The sequence below is a fragment of the Sceloporus occidentalis genome, unplaced genomic scaffold (assembly GCF_023333645.1).
Source record: "Sceloporus occidentalis isolate IW3139 unplaced genomic scaffold, rSceOcc1.0.p SCAF_3, whole genome shotgun sequence".
In the NCBI taxonomy this organism is placed as follows: Eukaryota; Metazoa; Chordata; class Lepidosauria; order Squamata; family Phrynosomatidae; genus Sceloporus; species Sceloporus occidentalis.
Window position 1 is genome coordinate 242,785,979 of NW_028316983.1, and position 19,986 is coordinate 242,805,964.

Consider the following 19,986-nt stretch of genomic DNA (forward strand, 5'->3'; position numbering starts at 1 on the left):
GAATCTGCTTCGAGTGAAGGATTAAAAATAACAAATAAAACTCCCTTTGTTTGGCAACTGGGAGGGTCAGCCCATAGATGGAAACAGTACAGCTTCTTGAGATATTTTTGACTAACGTTATACAGCTGCTTGAAGGCACTCCTCACATTTTAATGCTCGAATTCACAGGAGGTCACAGAAGTCAGATTGAGCCATATTTTCCCAAACTGAACATTATTTGTAGTAGAGTAAGTCAGTCAGTCAGTAAATTAGTCAAGGGGCATGTCTTGTCATGCTGCTTGCCTCTGCCAGATGTTAAAGCTGCTTGCAGGCATACATTTCATTTCCCTAGAAAAGCTTAGATATTCAATTTGAAGTAGCCATTCAGATGAATTTTCAAGCATAATATCACTATTCTAGCTAACCCCACTTATACCACACAATGCACTCTTTGGCCCAAATGGAATCACTTCTCTATTTTCTAGACTGAAATCTTCTCACTGTTTCTCAGACTAGTGTGGTAGAGTGGAACAGCAGAGTTGGATATGAGTAAATGTTCATCTTAATCTAGATTACTGAGGAGGCATGATTTTCTTAGCAAACTATTCCTCATAAGCCTCATTTTATCTTCACAAAAGTGATATTCATAGTGATCTTTCTTATCTAAGGATGGAAGAGTTAATTACAGTTCTTCCAAATGTACTTCTGTTGGCAAAAGGACAATGAAGGAGGACAACTCCCTAGGGGCCTTTTCAGTTTAACATCCTTTAACTTTAAAGTGGAACACGATTTTACTTTAACATCCTACAGAATCCTGGGATTTTAGGTTTCTTGCAGTATTCAGAATTTCCATCACAGGAGCTCTACTGCCTTACCAAACTAATGAACACAGGAATCCACAGGATTTAACCCTGGCAGTTAACATGGAATCATAGTACCATAATTGTGCAGTTTGAAAGAAGCCAGAGCAGTAAGGCAAATTAAGGAAGAAAGCTACTCTTCCCATTTCACCACTAAAGGTCAATCTACATGACAGGAGTTTGAAAACATAGGCCCAAAGCAGACAGGGGACAAGCAGTGACTTCTGGCCATTTTAGCCACAATCAGGCTGGGACTGCAGTGACCACACAGCCTGCTCACAAAGCGGGCTGACACCATGGTCCCAAAGCCAGCTGCCAGCAGAAGCGGCCTTTTGCCATTCCCTTTTCCAGTGGCTTTGGGCCACATTTGGCTGTCTCAGAACAGCTTCCACCCACTTTGGGGGCATGCATCATTGGAATGCCACGCTCCTGAAGAGGCTGGAAGCTGCTTCTTTTGGCTTATCTGTTTCGGGCCTTAGATATTTTCTTCTTTGACCTTTATGATTTATTACAATTACTTTTATTTTTATTGCAATAAATCATCTTTTGAATTGCAAAGATGGACCAGTAGGACCTAAACTGTTTGAAATAAATATAGAAATCAAATCAAAACAAAACAAAACAAAAGAGAAAGAAAAGAAATTGGTAGTAGGGTGATGTACTTGAAACAACCCACTTTAAGTTGTGCTCAGCAGAAGACCAGTGGTTTAAGGCCATAACCAAGGTAGATGCTGGCCTTGATTACAGTATCATCTCTCCTCTCTCTAAATTTAACAATTCCTGGCATACCTTTCTATCACCAGAGACATGGGAGAGCAGGAGAGAACAGCTAATGCTCATGTTATGCTGCTCACAATGGAAGAGGTCATTGGTTGCATAAAACATCAAAGGCTTTCCCCCTCAAAAGTGTCCCTGCAGGCAGGGAAGAGAGGTTTAAAATGATGGTTCAGCTCCTCACCTTTTGCTGCCCTCCCAAAATCAGAAGCCCAAACATGCCAAACTCACAAAAAGAGCTCTCTCCCTAAGGTAAAGAATCCTAGCTGCTCATGAAGATTTTCTATTTATTTAATTTAATTGTAATTTAATTTTATCTTATTTTATTATCCTTACACATTTATAAAATTGCTAATTTCTCTGCTGCTCCACTGAGTCAGATACAGATACACAGGTACAGCAAGCAAAAACTATTATATCCTGGAAAGTATCCAAGAAAATAAAATAAAGATAATAGAAAATGCAGAGAAGAAAATATTTTAAACAACTGGGAAACAATGGGATTTTGTAAGTGTATGGGACTATAAAATTTGAGACATGCTTTTCTATGACTGTCCAAGGTTGCCTAATCTGATCAGAATCCCCAGCATTTCCAGCTAAAAGGGCTGACATGGCCTTTATGGAGTAAAAGTGGGTTCAACAAATCTTTACGCAGAGTAGGAAAGAAACAGAAGCTGTTTGTAGAAAAAAAAGAAAAAAGTTCATACACTGGAATATGAAGTTGAAGACTGTCATGGCCAGCATCCATAGTTTTTTGTGAGTTTTTTGGGCTATGTGACTATGTTCTATAAGAGTTTCTTCCTGACGTTTCGCCAGCATCCGTGGCTGGCATCTTCAGAGAATAAAGAATGCCAGCCACAGATGCTGGCGAAACATCAGGAATAAACTCTTATAGAACATGGCCACATAGCCAGAAAAACCCACAAAAAAACTATACTCTGGAATCTCTTTCAGTCCACCTCTTCCAGTGTTTATCTATTTGGGTTCTCTGACCAAGATCCAAGGCTTTGTTTTAGTTGTTTCAAACAGACATGTGGGGCAGGCCATTTTGAGATGAACCACATTCCCTCCCTAATGGTGGGTACAAAACTGGGTGCACATCCAACCTCTGTAAAGACTTGATTTTTTCAAGATGCAATCTTCACAAGAACATAGTCTACAGTCTGCATGGTCAAATTTAATTACAGTGTACAGCCTTCTCTGCAAAAATTATAAGTAGTAAGTAATCAACCAGTGAACCTCCAGAAACAAGCCAGTTGGCCCGTATATAAGAGTTGGGGGATGTGTGGAGGAAAAAAGAGATAGGCAATCAAAACAGAATACCTTCTTCAGAAATATGCAATAAATTCAATGAGCCTTACACACATTGATGAAAAGTTATAAAGCAGAACATCATGATACTGTTATTATTGGAATCAGATCTTCCAAAATGGTTTATTTTTATAGCCTTAATTTTAGATTGTGAAATTCCAAGTGGTAATCATCATTTTATAAAAATTTGGTTTGCATGAGAAGAGCACCACATCTCCAGCTACCCTGAAAACAATCTTTCAAAAGACATTTTTTGTTAGAGAAAGCTTAGCATAAAATATCAGATGTGAGCATACATGAATGGTATACTTACTTGAGCTGAGCTTTAAGTTCTGTAAATCTTGGCCGACGGCTGGGGTCATACGCCCAACATTTGGTCATAAGGCTGTAGAGAGTGGGAGGGCAGTTGGGAGGCATTGGTAACCGCTCACCATTTTCAATTCGGCCAATCACATCGTTGTTCTTCACACCCTGAAAGGGCTTTATCCCATGCATTAAAATTTCCCACATGCACACACCTGGGAAGTTTTATTTAAAAAAAGAGTAAAATGTTTTAGAAAACAGAGTATCTGGTAATGTACCAGGATTAAATAGTGTGGTAATCAAGTATCAGAAAGGATTTCCCCTCAAATAGATAGCTAGATAGTGGGGTGATTCAGTCATCTAGCAATAATAAGTTGAATTTCATTGGCTTTGGGCAATCCTACACCAAAAGTCTTCCATCAGCCCAGACAAGTATGGCCAGTTGTCAGAAACTAAGATAGCTTTTGTTCAAAACTGTTGATCTACACCAGGTTAGAAAAGATTATTGTAATGGAAGAATAGACAGTTAGGTTCACTTTCACAGCTTTTGCTTTGAAAATTTCATCTCTACTAAACTTGTCATCTAATATTCACAAGTTCCAGGCTCTATTAAAAGAAGATCTCCTCATTTTATTGACAGTATTTCTGAGGACTGTTCTCTCATAATGACAATTCTGCCCCCTGCCTAGTACAGCCCATGTAAGCATATAAACTAATTTTATAGAGGGAGATAGGGAGATGAATTGTTGTTAATAGGGACCAAGTTGACTTTGACTTATGGTGACCCTATAAATAAGAGCCCTCCAAGTCACCCTGTTATCACCAGTCCTGCCCAGGTCTTGAAAACTCAGGGCTGTGGCTTCCTTAATTGAGTCGACCCACCTATTCTACTGCCTTTTACCTTACCAAATATGCAGGTCAAATATCTTGGGAGACAGTATGCACACTAGCAGAAACTACAGTCAAGGGAAGCTGCTATACCAAATATGAAAACGTCGTTTCTTTTACAACAGCAAGAGGCCAAATAACATTAATGAGAGCAGAATAAAGCACAAATTACCATTTAACTGTAGACAACCTGTGCTGCTTGAAAAACTGTTTAATCACAGAGGTGGATTCCTTTTGGAAGGGATACCAGAGGTAACTTTATCTCATTATTTGTACTTTCTATGAAAGGTAGAAAAAGCATCTTGCTTTTTAAGAAAATCAAACAACTTTCCCATATGCCCTTGATCCATAAAGGAAAAAAAAACCCCTCTTCTTTAGGTGCAGCCTAGTTATCAAAATAAAAGGAAGGTTTGTTTCTGCAGTACGTGTCATCATACTATTCCTTGGGGTTTTTTTCCAAGTGAAGAAGCAAATCATTGGGGGGGGGTATTTATGTTAGGATACTTTCCTTAACAGATACAGTAGCCAGGAATGATCCACCCCCAACCCCCCTTCTGTAAGTTCAGTGTGAAGAATGGCAAAGAACAATTTAACAATTTTAGGTCAGGTGGGTATCTTCCTAGGAAATTTGGACATGACAGCCATCATGCAACCCTCAGTAACTTAAAGAATCACCTATTGTCAAACAATCTTTTTGAGGCTGACATAAGGTAAGACAGAGGCTCTGTGGATAGGCAGTTCTTGGGTCCAGGAAGTGGGTAAACAGCCTGTTTTCGATTGGGTTGCAATCTCCCTGAAGGAGCAGATACAACTCTCAAAAGTGCTCACAGATCTATCCCTGACACTGGAGGCCCAAGTGAACTCTGGCTTGGAGTTCCTGGAAGCAGCTTCAACTGGTGTACCAGCTATGGCTGTTCTTGGACAGAGATAACCTAGTGCCAGTAACCTCCCAAATAGACTACTGTAATGTGCTCTATGTACAGCTACCCTTAAAGAAGACTCAAAGAAGACTCAAGGGATTATCACACAGAGGCTGACCGTCCCTGAAATGCCGCTAAATTGTCAGTACAGCATGAGGGTGTGATCACCGGTGGCGCTTCTCCCCCATGATTAAATTGTCATAGAGGCATCCCATCATTAAAGTAGTCGCAGAGCAGCCATTTCTCTGCATAACGGTGATCACACGCTCGCGCTTTACTGACGATTTAGCGAAGTTTCAAGGATGGTAAGTCTCCATGTGATAATCCCTTCAGAAGCTGCAGCTAGTACAAAATGCAGCAGCTCACCTGCTGTCTGGAATATCATATATATATATGGGTTTTTCGGGCTATGTGGTCATTTTCTAGAAAATTTTCTTCATGACGTTTCGCCAGCATCTGTGGCTGGCATCTTCAGCATAGAATGATTTAAAAGACCTGTACTGGATGCCTATATGTTTTCAATCTGAATTCAATGTGCTTGTGATTACATTTAAAGCCCTAAACAGCTTGAAACCTCAATACCTCTTACAACCTCAAGTGCCACTTCCCATATGTGCCTGCCCCAGGATTAAGATCTGCTGGTGGGGGGTGGAGAGAGGAGACCTTCCATGTCTCACCAGTGAAGTCAAAACTCTATGTAGTAACAGGGGAGAGGACCTTCTCAGCCCTGGCACCCCAACTATGGAATGCTCCCCCCATGGAGGCCTAAATGGCACCAACACCCATGTCATTCAGACATGACTTGGTTAAAGCCTGGGAGTTCACCAAAGTCTTTGGTTCTTATCAATTCAACCTAAGAATGTCATAGTTTTAAAAGCTTTTAACATTTTAAAAATGTGTTAAATTCATTAAACAGGTTGAGTCTCCCTTATCCAAAATACTTGTAACCTGGACTGTTTTGGATTTCACATGTGTGGGGGTTTATTGGGGGGGGGGTATCAGAATACCAGTATTTGCATATATGTATATAATGAGACATCCTGGAGATGGGACCCAAATCTAAACACAAAATTTATTTACTGTATGTTTCATAGGCACGTTGTACACAAAGCCTGAAGGTAATTGATACAGTATTGTTAATAATTTTGTGCATGGAACAAAGTCTGTATATACTGAACCATCAGAAAGCAAAAATGTCTCTATCTTGGCCACCCATGGGGGGGGGGGGGGGATGGTTTTTGAAATACTTTGGAATTCTGGATCAGGTTTCCCATGACATTCTTGCAAACAAGCTTGTAAAATGTGGGTTAGACAAAGTAACTGTTACATGGATTTGTAACTGGTTGGCTGGCCGAAGCCAAAGGGTGCTCAACAATGGCTCATTTTCATCCAGGAGGGAAGTGACCAGTGGGGTCCCACAGGGCTCTGTTCTGGGCCCAGTGCTATTCAACATCTTTATCAATGACTTGGATGGCAGAATTGGGGGCATACTTATCAAATTTGCAGATGAAACCAAATTAGGAGGCCTAGCTAACACCCCAGAGGACAGGATCCAAATTCAAAACAACCTGAATAGACTAGAAAGCTGGGCCAAAGCTAACAAAATGAAATTCAACACAGAGAAATGTAAGGTACTGCACTTAGGGCGGAAAAATGAAATGAACAGATATAGGATGGGAGACACCTGGCTGAATGAAACTACATGTGAAAGGGATCTAGGAGTCCAAGCAGACCACAAATTGAACATGAGTCAACAGTGTGATGCGGAAGCTAAAAAGGCCAATGCAATTTTAGGCTGCATCAATAAAAGTATAGTGTCTAGATCAAGGGAAGTAATAGTGCCACTATATTCTGCTTTGGTCAGGCCCCACCTGGAATACTGTGTCCAGTTCTGGGCACAATTCAAAAAAGACATTGAGAAACTGAAGCGTGTCCAAAGGAGGGCAACTAAAATGGTGAAGGGTCTGGAAACCATGTCCTATGAGTAACGACTTAGGGAACTGGAGATGTTTACCCTGGAAAAAGGTGATATGATAGCCCTGTTTAAATATTTGAAGGGGTGTCATATTGAGGAGGTAGCAAGCTTGTTTTCTGCTGCTCCAGAGAACAGGACCCGGAACAATGGATGCAAGCTGCAGAAAAAGAGATTCCACCTCAACATTAGGAAGGACTTCCTGACAGTAAGGCCTGTTCGACAGTGGAACAAACTCCCTCGGAGTGTGGTGGATTCTCCTTCTTTGGAGGTATTTAAGCAGATGCTGGATGGCCATCTGTCGGGATGCTTTGATTGAGAGTTCCTGCATGGCAGGACATTGGACTGGATGCCCCTTGTGGTCTCTTCCAACTCTACGATTCTATGATTCTATGATATTTAATGTTTCTGGCTGATTTATACTTTCTTACTGTTTTTCACCTATTTAACCTATTTTCATGTCATCTGTAAGCTGTTCTGAGACCCCCTGATAAAGGGTGGGGTATAAATATTTTAATCAATCAATAAGTAAGCAAGCACATGCAGATCCAGTGGATGGTTCAATATGCTTCTGTTTCTCTCTTGTCTGGGTAAGGCCAATAAAGGCATGTAAGACAGGACCTTTCAGATCATCAACCAAGGTTTAGCTGATCCGTCTACCAGCCAACTCATCATGATAAGATCATTCTTAATTTCCACAGGCTTGTTCTTACTTGTTGATAATTCTTTACATCATTTTAGTCTGAGGTTAAGTTTCAACAAAGGGGGGGGGGGGAGTTTACTAAAGATAAAATAGTTTCAGTTGAAACTATGCTAACATGTGTAGTCCAACAACAACAAAAAATCCCTGTGGAGCTGCTAAAACAGCTGGGACTTTCTGCTCAAATGCCTTTCCTATGCCCTAATTTAAAAAAGAACATTACTGAAGAAAGAATACTCCAACTGCAGTAGAGTGTAATTTTTATGAACATCGAAGAAGAAAGAAACTAGTTCATTTGCACTGTACTCTTCCTCTGCTGGTAACGACAGGCTTAAACCAACATAAACCTGACTTCTGGTTCAGCATGATAATTATATGGGATGAATTGCTTAAGACAAATAAGAAACCCTCCCTCATCTCTCTGTGTGTCTGCCTATTTACTTACATATGGGCACAAACAAATATACACATATTATTGAGTCACAAGTTAAGTATGACCAAAAAACCCACAATACTTCTGATTGGCAAACGTACATGACAGGGCAGGACAGTTTTAAAATGTGCTGCTATCCATAAAATGTCATACAGTTTTACAAACCAAAACAATAAAGACAGCCTCTAATAACATGGATACAACAAATCACAATTCCTACAAGGAACAGGATGCAAACTACCATCTAACACCAAAGGCCTGCTGAAAATTATTTTGGGTTGCCTACAGAAAACATAGTAAGGGGTACACTGAACAAAGCACCTCCAGTAGAGGGTTCTAGAGCATAGAGGCTGCCCCCCCCAAAAAAAAAAACCAGCCTTGCTCTTGCTACAGAATCAATCTGAGATGGAACCAGGAACAACACTTCCTCATAACTGCTCCAGGGATTCATCTGGGAGAGGCATTTGCTCAAATGATTAAGATCCAAGCTGTCTAGTGCTTTAAAGGTCAAATACCAGCCCTCTGTACACAGCCCAGAGGCAAGCTGACATATGCAGCTAGTCAAAAATAAGAAAAATACAGAGAAAATTCCACATAGGCAGGCCACTACATTCAATATAAAAAAGTTTCCAGAACAGACTTCATACTGCTTATGAAATATTACTGTAGTTCAATGTGGAAACACACAAGCATGTGTAATAGATCTATTTTGCAGCAACAGACAGAGGTCAGCACAGCTGATAAAAGAGACACAGCCGACAAAAGAGATTAAGTGTGATGTGGTGGATCTGACAATCACTCCAGACTTTTAATTTGATCTTCACAGGAGAGTGGAACCCTTAGGATCCACTGAGCCTAAATTACTGGGATCATCATGCAGCAGATTTAACTCTGGCACAATTGTATCACTGCTCTCATATAAGAGAGAACATTTATCATTTACATCTATGAGATAAATAAACGTGCTGTACTTGCGGATGGGCTACAGGGAAAGCACTTAGTGTCCACCCTGACACTAAGTAGCCCAGCCTCCCTGTTAACAACTGAGAAGAGGATATAATTGGTGTCTTTGTACCAAATCCACAGAAACATGTTACATCTCAAAATCCCTTTTCAACTACAAACTCTCCATCTTTTTGCTCACACTGTGGAATTTGCTAGTGTAAAATGAACAGTAGCAAAAGCCTACACTCCCTTCCACTAGAAAAGTAATAATTACTTACCAAACATCCAGACATCGCTGGCTGAGGTAAAACGTCGGAAGTTGATGGACTCCGGAGCCATCCACTTGATGGGCAATTTTCCTTTGGAAGCTACAGGATGAAGAAGACAACAATTTGCCCCTTATTAATTATACTGTCGACTATTTCCAAAAGCACAGTTAACAATCTTACTGGCCCGCTGCAATTATTATTTTCTGCCACGTTTCAAAGGGGGGTGAATCAGTGTTATTGAGACTTCTGCAGGGCAAAAAGACAAGGACTGAGCAAACTGCCTTTGTCCACCATCATTGTTAGAATAACTAACAACAAGGGCTGAAAACCTATAAAGCCATACTGTTCTGAATCACAGCCAGTGCTGATTACACTGCCCTCTTGGCTGTCATTCTATTGTGCTCCTACTGCACTCTTGCATGCTACCCTATTATAAATGACTTGTAGAAGGCCTTGCTGCCATTTAATCTCTTTGGTACATACATGCATCCCTCCTTGTTTCAAACTACCAAATTCATTTTTCATCATGTTTTGGCCAGGAGCTGAATGTGGTTTTGCATATACAACACAAAAGCCAAAGAGGTCAGAATTAATTAGCTCCTTTTTCTCACCATTAACTGTGATAAACCTGGTGAGCAATTCTAAGAAAAGATGAAATTTTCAAAGGGGAGGAGACTGGTGGTAAAATATACTAGGCAGTTACCTAATAACTGAATCAGGCTTTACTCACTTACTGCAGGCATGAGTAACTGTGTGGGGACTAAGGGCCAATTCTCCCCAGGTCCCCTATGGATTCCATCCCTCAACAATATAAAATTTCCAATTCCAAAAATTCCTCTGCTGTCCCGCTGAAAAGGCTTATGTTCCTCAAAGTGCTATCCCATCACTTCCTGTCACCAGTCAGAGAGGGGCTGCAGATGAAAAATGAGGTATTTGGCAGTAGTACAAGGTCCCGGGTGCTTCTGGAGGCTAGGATGGGGGCTTCAGGGGCCACAAAAGTGTGGTCCAAAGGCCACATGTGGCACAGGGAGTGGACAGTGCCTACAACTCCTGTTGATAAATTTTAATAATTTAATGACAAACAAAACATGGGAGGAGCACAACTGTCTAATGTACTTTTGCAAAGTGTTACCAAATGTAATCAAATGTATGATTTATAAAACTGTGTTAATAGAGATATAGCAGAGGCCCTATTTTATGCCAATCTATAAGATATTTTGAGATAGAACAAAGAACACTAGTCCACTTGAACTTTCTCCATGATATAAAATTCAGAACATTTACTACACTGGCTAATAGCCACTAGAAACTGATTTTTGCCAAAGGGTACTGTAAAGATAATAATAATGATATCAAAGTAAATCATTATTACAAATAGAGAGGGTTCATGATTTTCAGTATTGTTTTTCTCAATGAAAATGTTCCTTCACGTGTAATTGCTTTGATATTTTTCAGTTCACACACAAATAATATTTCAGATTATCCTTTTGACCAGCAGTCTCCGGCTTTGTGAACATCATATTTCTTTACCTTTATAATATGTACTATCTTCCATGTATCTGGACAAACCAAAGTCACCCAATTTCACACAGTCTGTGGAAGACACCAGCACATTTCTAGCAGCAATATCTCTGTCAGAGGAGAAAAACATTTATTCCTTTTTAAGAATTTAAGACATCACAGCACTAGTAGAATGGATACATTTAACCACACAGTTTTTAAGTCTCCTCCCTTGCAAATCCCACTCTATTTTCAGCTTTTGGAAAAGATAACAAGTACATTAATTTTACAAAATATAGTATAGCAAGGCTAAACAATTTGCGATCCTCCAGATGTTGGTAGAATGAAGGGGTACTTCATCTTCTTTATCTTGCAAGTTATAGATCAGGAACACCCCCTTATTAGGATTTCCCCTTCTATGAACTCATAAGCAAGCTAATTAGACAAGCCATTTTATTAGTCTCAGATATTACAACTGATTTATCTCATAATGGAGATATAAAGTGCCTTAAACACTCAAAAGTAATTTCTAAATTCCAAGTATTCTCAGTGGTTCTGTCATCTACACAATTGGCTCTTCATATCATGGGGGTTCTGTTCTGGACACCCTCCCATGGATAGCAAAACCCATGGGACCTCAAGCCCTGTTCTGCCCATTGGTGGTGCAACATGTGTGTGACCACATTGGTGCAGCCACATGCACAGACTGCCACCGGGGAGAACAGAATCGGGTCATCTGCAGATGCTCCAATCCATGGATAGCAAGACGGTGGAAGAGGAGACCCAACTGTATTTAATGCAACATTATCCACACTCTCATGATTGCTCACAAATAGAGTCCAGTTGTTTCTGTCCACTGGATTGCAATTTAATTACAATAAAAACATAGTTAAGTTCATATTCTTTTTACTCTTTATTTAAGAAAATAACCGCCTGAGGCTTTTGCAAAGCAAATTGGCATTTGCAAAGCACCAGAAGATTTCATAAACCTGCTTTCTCAGTCAATGCAAATATTTTAAAAAAACAAACAGTAAAGGCAGCAGCCCAGCAGATGTCACTCTTTGCCAAGTCTCTTGCATGGAGACTGGATTCTCAACAAATAACATTAATAATGGAAATGATACATCAAAGATGCAAACAAGTAGAGGATTTGTGGATTTTTTTTTTTTACAAATGTTAATTCTTTTATTAAAGCGAGTCAAGCTAGTCCTGGGCAATATGAGAATGCAGTTTCAGACTGAAAGCATACCCCCCAACCAGTATATCCAGCACTCAACACAGCTGAAACCAGACAACCAGAGATATATTCTGGTGTCACTAAGACTAAAATTGCATACATTCTATTGGTTGTCTTACCTATGTACAAATCGTTTGCTCTCCAGGTAGGCAAGTGCTGTACTAAGTTGATAAGCATACAATATCAAAGATGCCAGATCCAAGCTGTATTTTCTTACTTGCAGGAATGATCTCAGCTTTATGGATGAAGGAAAGAGGAAAAAAACCAGACTAAACACTGACAAATCTAAGCAGGACTTCCTATAACATTTCCAGTGTAGGGCTTATTTAGTGTTCTGGACCAGCCATGACTAATGGGTGGGAAATCTATTCAGTCCCCACTCCTTCGGTTTAATATTTTATCGTCTCCCTTGACTTTCTATATCTACTCACAAGGCTCAATGTTTACTTGGTTGTTTTGCTCTCTTTTGCTCCACTTTCTCCCCTGCCTACCGATGTTTTATACAGTAGGCTGTTGTTATCTGCTGAAGTTTGGTTCCAGGACTCCTTGTGGATACCAAAATCAGGGGATGCTCAAGACCCGACCCATGGCATAGTGAAATAGTGTTCCTTATACAAAATGGCAAAATTGAAGTTTGCTATTTGGAATTTATACTTTTTTGGGGGTATATTTTCAAGCCATGGATGCTTGAATTTGTGGGTAAAGAATCAGTGGATATGGCGGTCCAACTGTACATCCCATTTTGGAAGAATCTCCTGATTATGATGACACACTGTTTCCCAATTGAATCCATTTTGGCAATAATCCTAGTGGCATGGACCAGCTGAGATTGTTATGAGAAGAAGGAATAAGAAACAATTTTCAAATCAAGGTAGTAACATACATAGCATCTTTTAAGCCAAACAAGTAGTAGTTGAACTTACTTGCCATATGAACAACAAATGCAGGTTAAAAGCTACTTTAAAAAATTGATTTTTGTACCAAACAGTGCCTGAAGGTCTCCTTTTGCCAAAATATGCATTTTGATATGCTAAATTCAGGACAATAACAGGCATAACATCTCTAGGTTCTCTTTGCTACGTGAAGGAAAGCAGTAAGCCATACTTACTATTCGTGTGTTTTTAAAATCTAAATCTAGTAGCAGGACTGGGATTTCTGTTTTAAAAACACACAAAAATATAAAGTTTCCTTGCCTTCAAAATAATCTAACAGGCCTTGTTCCACCTCCTTACACTAATCACCATAACAAGGGACATAGGGCATCCCTACTTATCACTGAACATACTGAATTCCACCTGACCTTCACTAACTCAACATATTTTCCAATACTATATACACAAAACATCTACGATCAGGTGTGGTTCCTAGCTGACTTTAAGTATGCTGTTACAGCGCATCTTGCCCCACTCTGTCCACTTTGGACTGTATGGTCATAATTGCCCAGTGGTACCTAAACGCCATGCTTCTGCTTGGCTTTTACTTGTTTCGTTAAACCAGAGAATGGAATACAGATGCTAATGGACTCGGCCTCCCATCAGCCCAGCCCAGCCCAACAGCCCACAGGCTCCCCACCCTGTAAGCATTTTCCAGCTTTACTGCTTCTGAGTGGCAAATGTAGAAACAGAGCAAGAGGTCACTGAGAAGAAAGGAGACCATTCCACCCAATTCTGCAGCAAAAAACATGAAGACAGCTGAAGATAAAGCTATGCTTTGTGACACCCAGCTGACTGCACTGAGATTGAACTACCTCCAACCTAACTACATTAATTTGCCAGCTCTACAGTACTGGTCACCATTTTGTTTAAAAACCACAAGCAATATGAATCAATGCATTTGGGGGGAAAGAAAAAAAGCAGGTAATGAGAGTGGTTTGGAATAGCATTATGGGGATAACCATACTAGTTCAAATAGAGCTGTATAATCAGTTACATTCACTATAGCTCGATTCTCCATTGTATTTATAGCCCTGTTTACACAAGTCTACAAGGAATAGTTCTCCCACCAAGGCAATAAGGTTCAACCTGTTCCTCATTGCTACTTGTCTCATGTTCACAGTCTGTACAAAGGCTGTAATTTATGATCAATTTCAATTCTCTATGTAACAACACAGAACCCCATTGAGGACTATGACTCAAATCACCATGAAGACAAACAGGTGCAAATCTCTCATCACCAATGACATTATGCCCGATTACTCAAAGGTTGAATCTGAATGCACAATTCTGCAGCTGCAGACTTTTGATGACTACACTGAAGAGCAATATACAGATAACAAGCATGGCTGACAAAACAAGCAGTCCTCAAAACCTTCTGTATGAAGCTTTGATGAGATCAATAAAAATTTGCTTATTAATTAATCCTACCTCTCCTAGAGTACAGAGCTCCATAATGATCCAGACTGGGTTTTCTGTGATAACACCAATCAACTTGACGATGTGCGGGTGATCAAACTGGCGCATTGTTACTAGGAGAGAGAGAGAGAGAGAGAGAGAGGCATATTGTGATCTGGAATAGGAAAGCCTTATTCTAAGCTAAAACTTCACAAGTCAAAAGCCTATCATACAACAGAGTGTCCACACTGATGCCCTTTGAAGTTGCACAGCAAATATTCCATTGAGCAGGTCAACTGCTCCAGCTCACACTGCAAATCTGAAGGGGCTGATCTTGGGACTTTATCACATGAGGCTAGAAAAGCAGAATTTTAACAAAATAAAAGTATCTTTGGCCAACAGCTATCACATGATGTCATGTCCTTTCTGCTGCAGCCATTCATTCCATTCACTGCTGTAGGGCACCTTTCAATTGCCGCGCAAAACCTGTCAACAGTCTCTCAGTCCTGATGCTATTCCATTTCTGCTTTCATGCAACAGGTCTCTTTCACTGCAATTCTGCTTCTCAGCAATCATGTTGTGAGTCAACATGATTCTGCTTCTCTCCTCTTCTAACCACTTCCTCTTGCAACGATCATGGCAGCCAACAACTTACTGAAGCCAGCTGCTGTGTGCACATTCACATAGCAGCCAGCTTTGGGAGGCAGTTGGCTGTCGCAATTGCTTATCCCACTCCCTAAGTGTGGGGCTGCTGTGTGACACTTCAGGAGGTGGGAGGAACAGAGGTCATGGCAGCCTACATCTTCCAAAAGCCAGCTGCTGTGTGTACATTCATACAGAAGCTGGCTTCAGAGTTTGCTCCCCAACCCCAAAGCAGGGGGAGGTTGTGTGAATGGAGATAGGGGTGGAGCAGTGATCACGGTGGCCAACATCTTCCAAAGCCAGCTATTGTGTGCACATTCACCCACCAGCCAGCTTCGGAGCTTGTCCCCACCTTCCTCCCAAAGTGTAGGGCTCCCAGAATAAATTACTCGGCCATGAAGCAACCCTCCACATATATCTGATGACTCTGCCCACCATTATTGTTTTAATTATTCATGTAATTTTAACCTTAAATTGTTTAATTCTTTTTTAAGGGGGGATATTTTGTATATATGGTGTATTCTTTTAACATTGTAAGCCACTTTGATTGTTTTTACAAAAAGTGGGGTAGAAATAAAAGTATTATTGTTGTTGTTGCTATGTGAATGTGCATATAGAGCAGTCCCATGCTGCAGGAGGAAGGGTGCGAATGAATGATTGTGGCTGACAACCACTTCTCAAAGCCCACTGCTGTGTGCCCATTCAACCAGCAGCCAGCTTTGGGAGGTGGTTAGCAGTCATGATCACTCATTCCCATCCATCATCCCATAAGGTGATATTTAGCAGTGTGGAAAACAGATCACACAACAATGGATTGCCGAAGCGCTATTTCAGGGAAAAGAGTGGTAAGAAATGATGCCCAATCAGTATATTTCCAATCTTAAATTAGCATGATTGTGGCAGGACAGCAGGCTACTGTGATAAAGTCCTATGCAGTAAGGTGTGAATTAGCTCTCCATGTGGACTCAGTATGTGATGTTCATTTTAGGTAGAGTGCATGTGGCAGGTTACCAACCCAGTACATATGTAACCTTTTTCATATTTGAAAACATTTAATACTAGTTTTAACTTAATCTACTAACTGGAGAGATTTCTTCCAAAGTGATTTGGAAACTCAAGGCTCATGTATGTCCCAGAAAATAAATTTGCTTCAAAGAGTAAACTTCCTTGTTATCTATTACAGGTACTTCTGACCTCCATACCTAACTATGCACAATATATCAAGTACTACATATGTGTGAACAGCCCAAACCTAAGTGTTCAGACAATACAATACAATGTATTTCAACAGGGCTAAACCATACACTTCAGTTTAGCAAAATTTCAATCATACAGACTGCAAGTTGAAAAACTGAAGAAAAATCATATTGTGGGGGTAGAGGCAAAGAAGTGTGCTGCAAACCAGCATTTGTAAAATGCCTTATCACTCCTAATCTAGTCATTATATTTATGAATAATTCAGCTATTTGTTCATCATAGTAAAAGGAGCAAACTGGTTCACTAGTCAGGCAGATGCATAATAATGTTGTAGCAGTGATATAACACAAACTCTGAATTGCATATGCTGTCCATAAGAAAATCTCATTCAGAGCTTTACTTTGAATCAGATCTTATTTTTTATGAATATAATTGCCGTATTATCAATTTCAGCAGCACAACAGTAATACCTTGTACATAATAAAATGTGCATCTATTTACTCATGCTGTGGAAGAGATAGTATTCTGTAAGTGAATGTAGAGTATCAGCTTTTTATCTCGTGACACACACCAAAGCATTCCAACATCCTATATAAAAGCAGAAGCTTTATCTTGGCTGCTCATATTTTTGTAGCTGTTACAAATTATGCGCACAATTCCTCAGTTTAAACTGTTTTATTGCTCCCCTGGATTTATGAGTCAAATACACTGCTATGTTTTTGAAGGGTTGTAACATTATGCTTTGGAGGATGAGAAAATAATATTATTCTTGCCAAGAGCCACTGTTATCATGCACTGCAATGTCTTCATAACCAAAACAAGCAGCATGAAAAATATAAAATATCTCACTTCTAATGATATGGGCTAGCCTGTGGCAAAGGCTTTCAAACATACTGTCAGAATATAGGATGCATACAAACAGTTTACAACATGGTGTATGTGCAGGAGTTTGCATGCTAAAACATCCTGCAATAGAGATGTCTGTGATTGATTGTTTTGGTGTTTCTGACCTATTCCATATGTTTACTGAAGAATTGAAAATGAGCTCTTCGATAGAATGAATTCTCAAAACAAATCTCAACATTAAAATCAACAGTAATACACCACACATTTAAATATTCAGGGCAAAAGGCAAAATGGCAACATCTTCACTGAGTACAAAGAACAGTAAAAATAAAAAATAAATGTTGACTTTTGGGGGTATATACACAGCATAACTGTAGTAGTTCGATTCCACTTTAATTGCCCTGGCTCCAACCGATGGTATTCTGGGGTTTGTAGTTTGGGGTGTTACACAGATTCTTTTGAACTATAGCATTATAGCTGTCTGGCAGAAAATTCAAAATGTCTAAAAAAAACTACAGATCCCAGGATTCTACAGGATGTAGTCATGGCAGATAAAGCATCATCAAAGTGCTAGAACAGGACAGTATGGATGCACCCACACATGACGGCATTAAAAAGCATGGACCCAAGCTGTGTAGGGATTTATAGGTCATCATCAGTACTTTGAGTTGTCCTTAGAAACAGACTGGAAGCCAGTGGAGCTGCTGTAGCAAGAGCATTGTATGATCTCTACAGCTAGCCCAAGTTAAAAAAAAAATTCTTTGCACCAAATGAAGTCTTGGAATACTCTTCAAAGGCAGCCCCATGTTCAGCCCATTACATGAATCCAAACAGAATGTGACACATGACATGTCTACCATGGCTAGATCAGGAGTCTCCAGGAACAGATACTAGCTTTAAGTATGCAAAACTGCTCCTGGCCACTACAAAAATCTGAGTCTCTAGGCTCCATACTGAGGCCAGAATTATACCAGAACTGCAAACCTCTGCCTTCAGGTGAATTGTAAAGCCTTTGGGCACAGGCTGAATGCCTATTCCTGATCTAACTCTCAACTGATGGAGAGCACCTCTGTCTTGTCTGGATTAACTTTCAGCTTATTTGCCCTCCTCCACTCCATTACTAATGCTAGGCATGGATAAATGTTAGAAATAAAACTCAGTCAAGAACATAAAGCCTCAAAATGCCTCACCTGCCTTGCCGAAAGTTTCATTTTCCAGCAAAAGCTAGAAAATAACCAGGAGACTGACTATCTTGGAACTACTTCTCACCATCAGGAAAGAGCTGATAGGAGACAAGATAGGAGTAGTGGGACCAGATCCTTTGGGGATTTGTTATGCATAAGAAAAGGAAAACCTGAATGTAGCAGGGTATGTATTCTGGACTTAAGAAAACCCATTTCAATAAGCTTAAGGAAATACCAGCTGGGAAATAATAATAATAATAATAATAATAATAATAATAATAATAATTTTATTTATATACCGCCCTTCTTAAAATCAGGGCGGTGCACAGCAAAAACACATCAATACAATAATACAATTATCCTATGGTTAGAAACACCCATAGAGCTGAGAGCTTCTTGAAGGTGAGATACTGAAGGCACTATTGTAATGAATGAATGAATGAATGAATGAAAGAAAGAAAGAAAGAAAGAAAGAAAAAGAAAGAAAGAGGGACAGCTATAAAGATGAGAGTGGCTGCATAAGGAGCTTTCAAATGAGCTGAGATTCAAATGGAGTAAGTATAAATGGAAGAAAGGGAAAATCACTAAAAGAACTGTATAAATAAATATTTGCACAGAGAAGGAAGCATCGAAATGAGCCATGGGAATGCTTGCAAGATATAAAGTAAAAGGTTGAGGATTGGTTATCTTTGGAAGAAGAGGAAGAAAAAGGCAGCAATATGTCCACCATGGAGAAGATGGGGAAATGCTAGTAGAAGAAGAGGTAAGCAGAATTCTTGGGTACCTACTTTTCCTTTGTCTTCTTCCAAAAGGCAAATGGAGCTCAACTTAGTGAAAACAGAATAAATGATGTAGTGAAGGGACAGGTAAAGAGATAGGACTGGAACACCAAACTGTTTTAAATGAATTCACATCTGAGGTTCCAACTGAAATGAATCTAAGGCTACTAAATTTATTTATAGGTGTAATATCAGAGCCTCAGTTCATAATGACTGAGGATTTCTGAAGTACAGGTGAGGTCCCTGCAGACTGGCGGTGGGAAAATGTCCCCATCTTCAAAAAAGGGGGAAAAGAGGCCTATGAAAACTATCAACTCATCAGTGTCAAACCAGCAAAGGGTAAACACTTGTTAAACCCCCTCCGCACATAGAAAAGAAAGCTGTGATTACTAAGAACCAGTATGGATTTCTCAAAAACAAGTCGTAACAAAATAATCATTTCTTTCTTTTTCAGTTAGAGGCACAAGCTTCATAGACAACCACTATAAAAGGCAAAGAAGTTTTAACAGCTTGTAAACAGTCTTGAATGCACTATGAATGAGAACACATGGGACCAAGAAAATCTTAAAATATGGTTGCCTCATTGTTGTATTGGGTCATACAGGCATGGATTGATGGGTTCATATAAGTATGCAGACACTGAAAGGCTATGGGTGGTAAGGTGACATGGCCAGCATTCTGTTTGTGACATGTTTGTATATTGTGTGCCTTCATTTCTGATTTATGGAGACCCTAAGGCAAACCTATCACGAGGTTTTCTTGGCAAGATTTGTTTAGAGGAGGTTTGCCACTATCATCCCCTGAGGCTGAGGGAGTGTGACTTTGTGACATACATACATGCTAATTGCAGGTCACGCTTGCGTATGTACATTAGGTACTTAGTAAGATCCTGCAAAAAGAAGTATTTAGTATCTCCT

The 19,986-nt window shown here is 39.9% G+C and overlaps 1 protein-coding gene across 18 annotated transcripts in view; it reads right to left on the bottom strand.

Moving 5' to 3' along the window:
- The window catches only part of PTK2 (protein tyrosine kinase 2), a 261,623-nt gene that overhangs the window by 47,711 nt on the left and 193,926 nt on the right, over positions 1-19,986 (bottom strand). For all 18 annotated transcript variants that reach the window (XM_089518030.1, XM_089518031.1, XM_089518023.1 and 15 more), the window contains 5 exons: positions 14,455-14,555; positions 12,211-12,326; positions 10,885-10,985; positions 9,364-9,453; positions 3,238-3,442 (listed from right to left, as the gene is read on the bottom strand). In XM_089518030.1, coding sequence (XP_089374156.1) covers positions 3,238-3,442; positions 9,364-9,453; positions 10,885-10,985; positions 12,211-12,326; positions 14,455-14,555 — 613 coding nt within the window. The remainder of the gene's footprint in view (positions 1-3,237; positions 3,443-9,363; positions 9,454-10,884; positions 10,986-12,210; positions 12,327-14,454; positions 14,556-19,986) is intronic.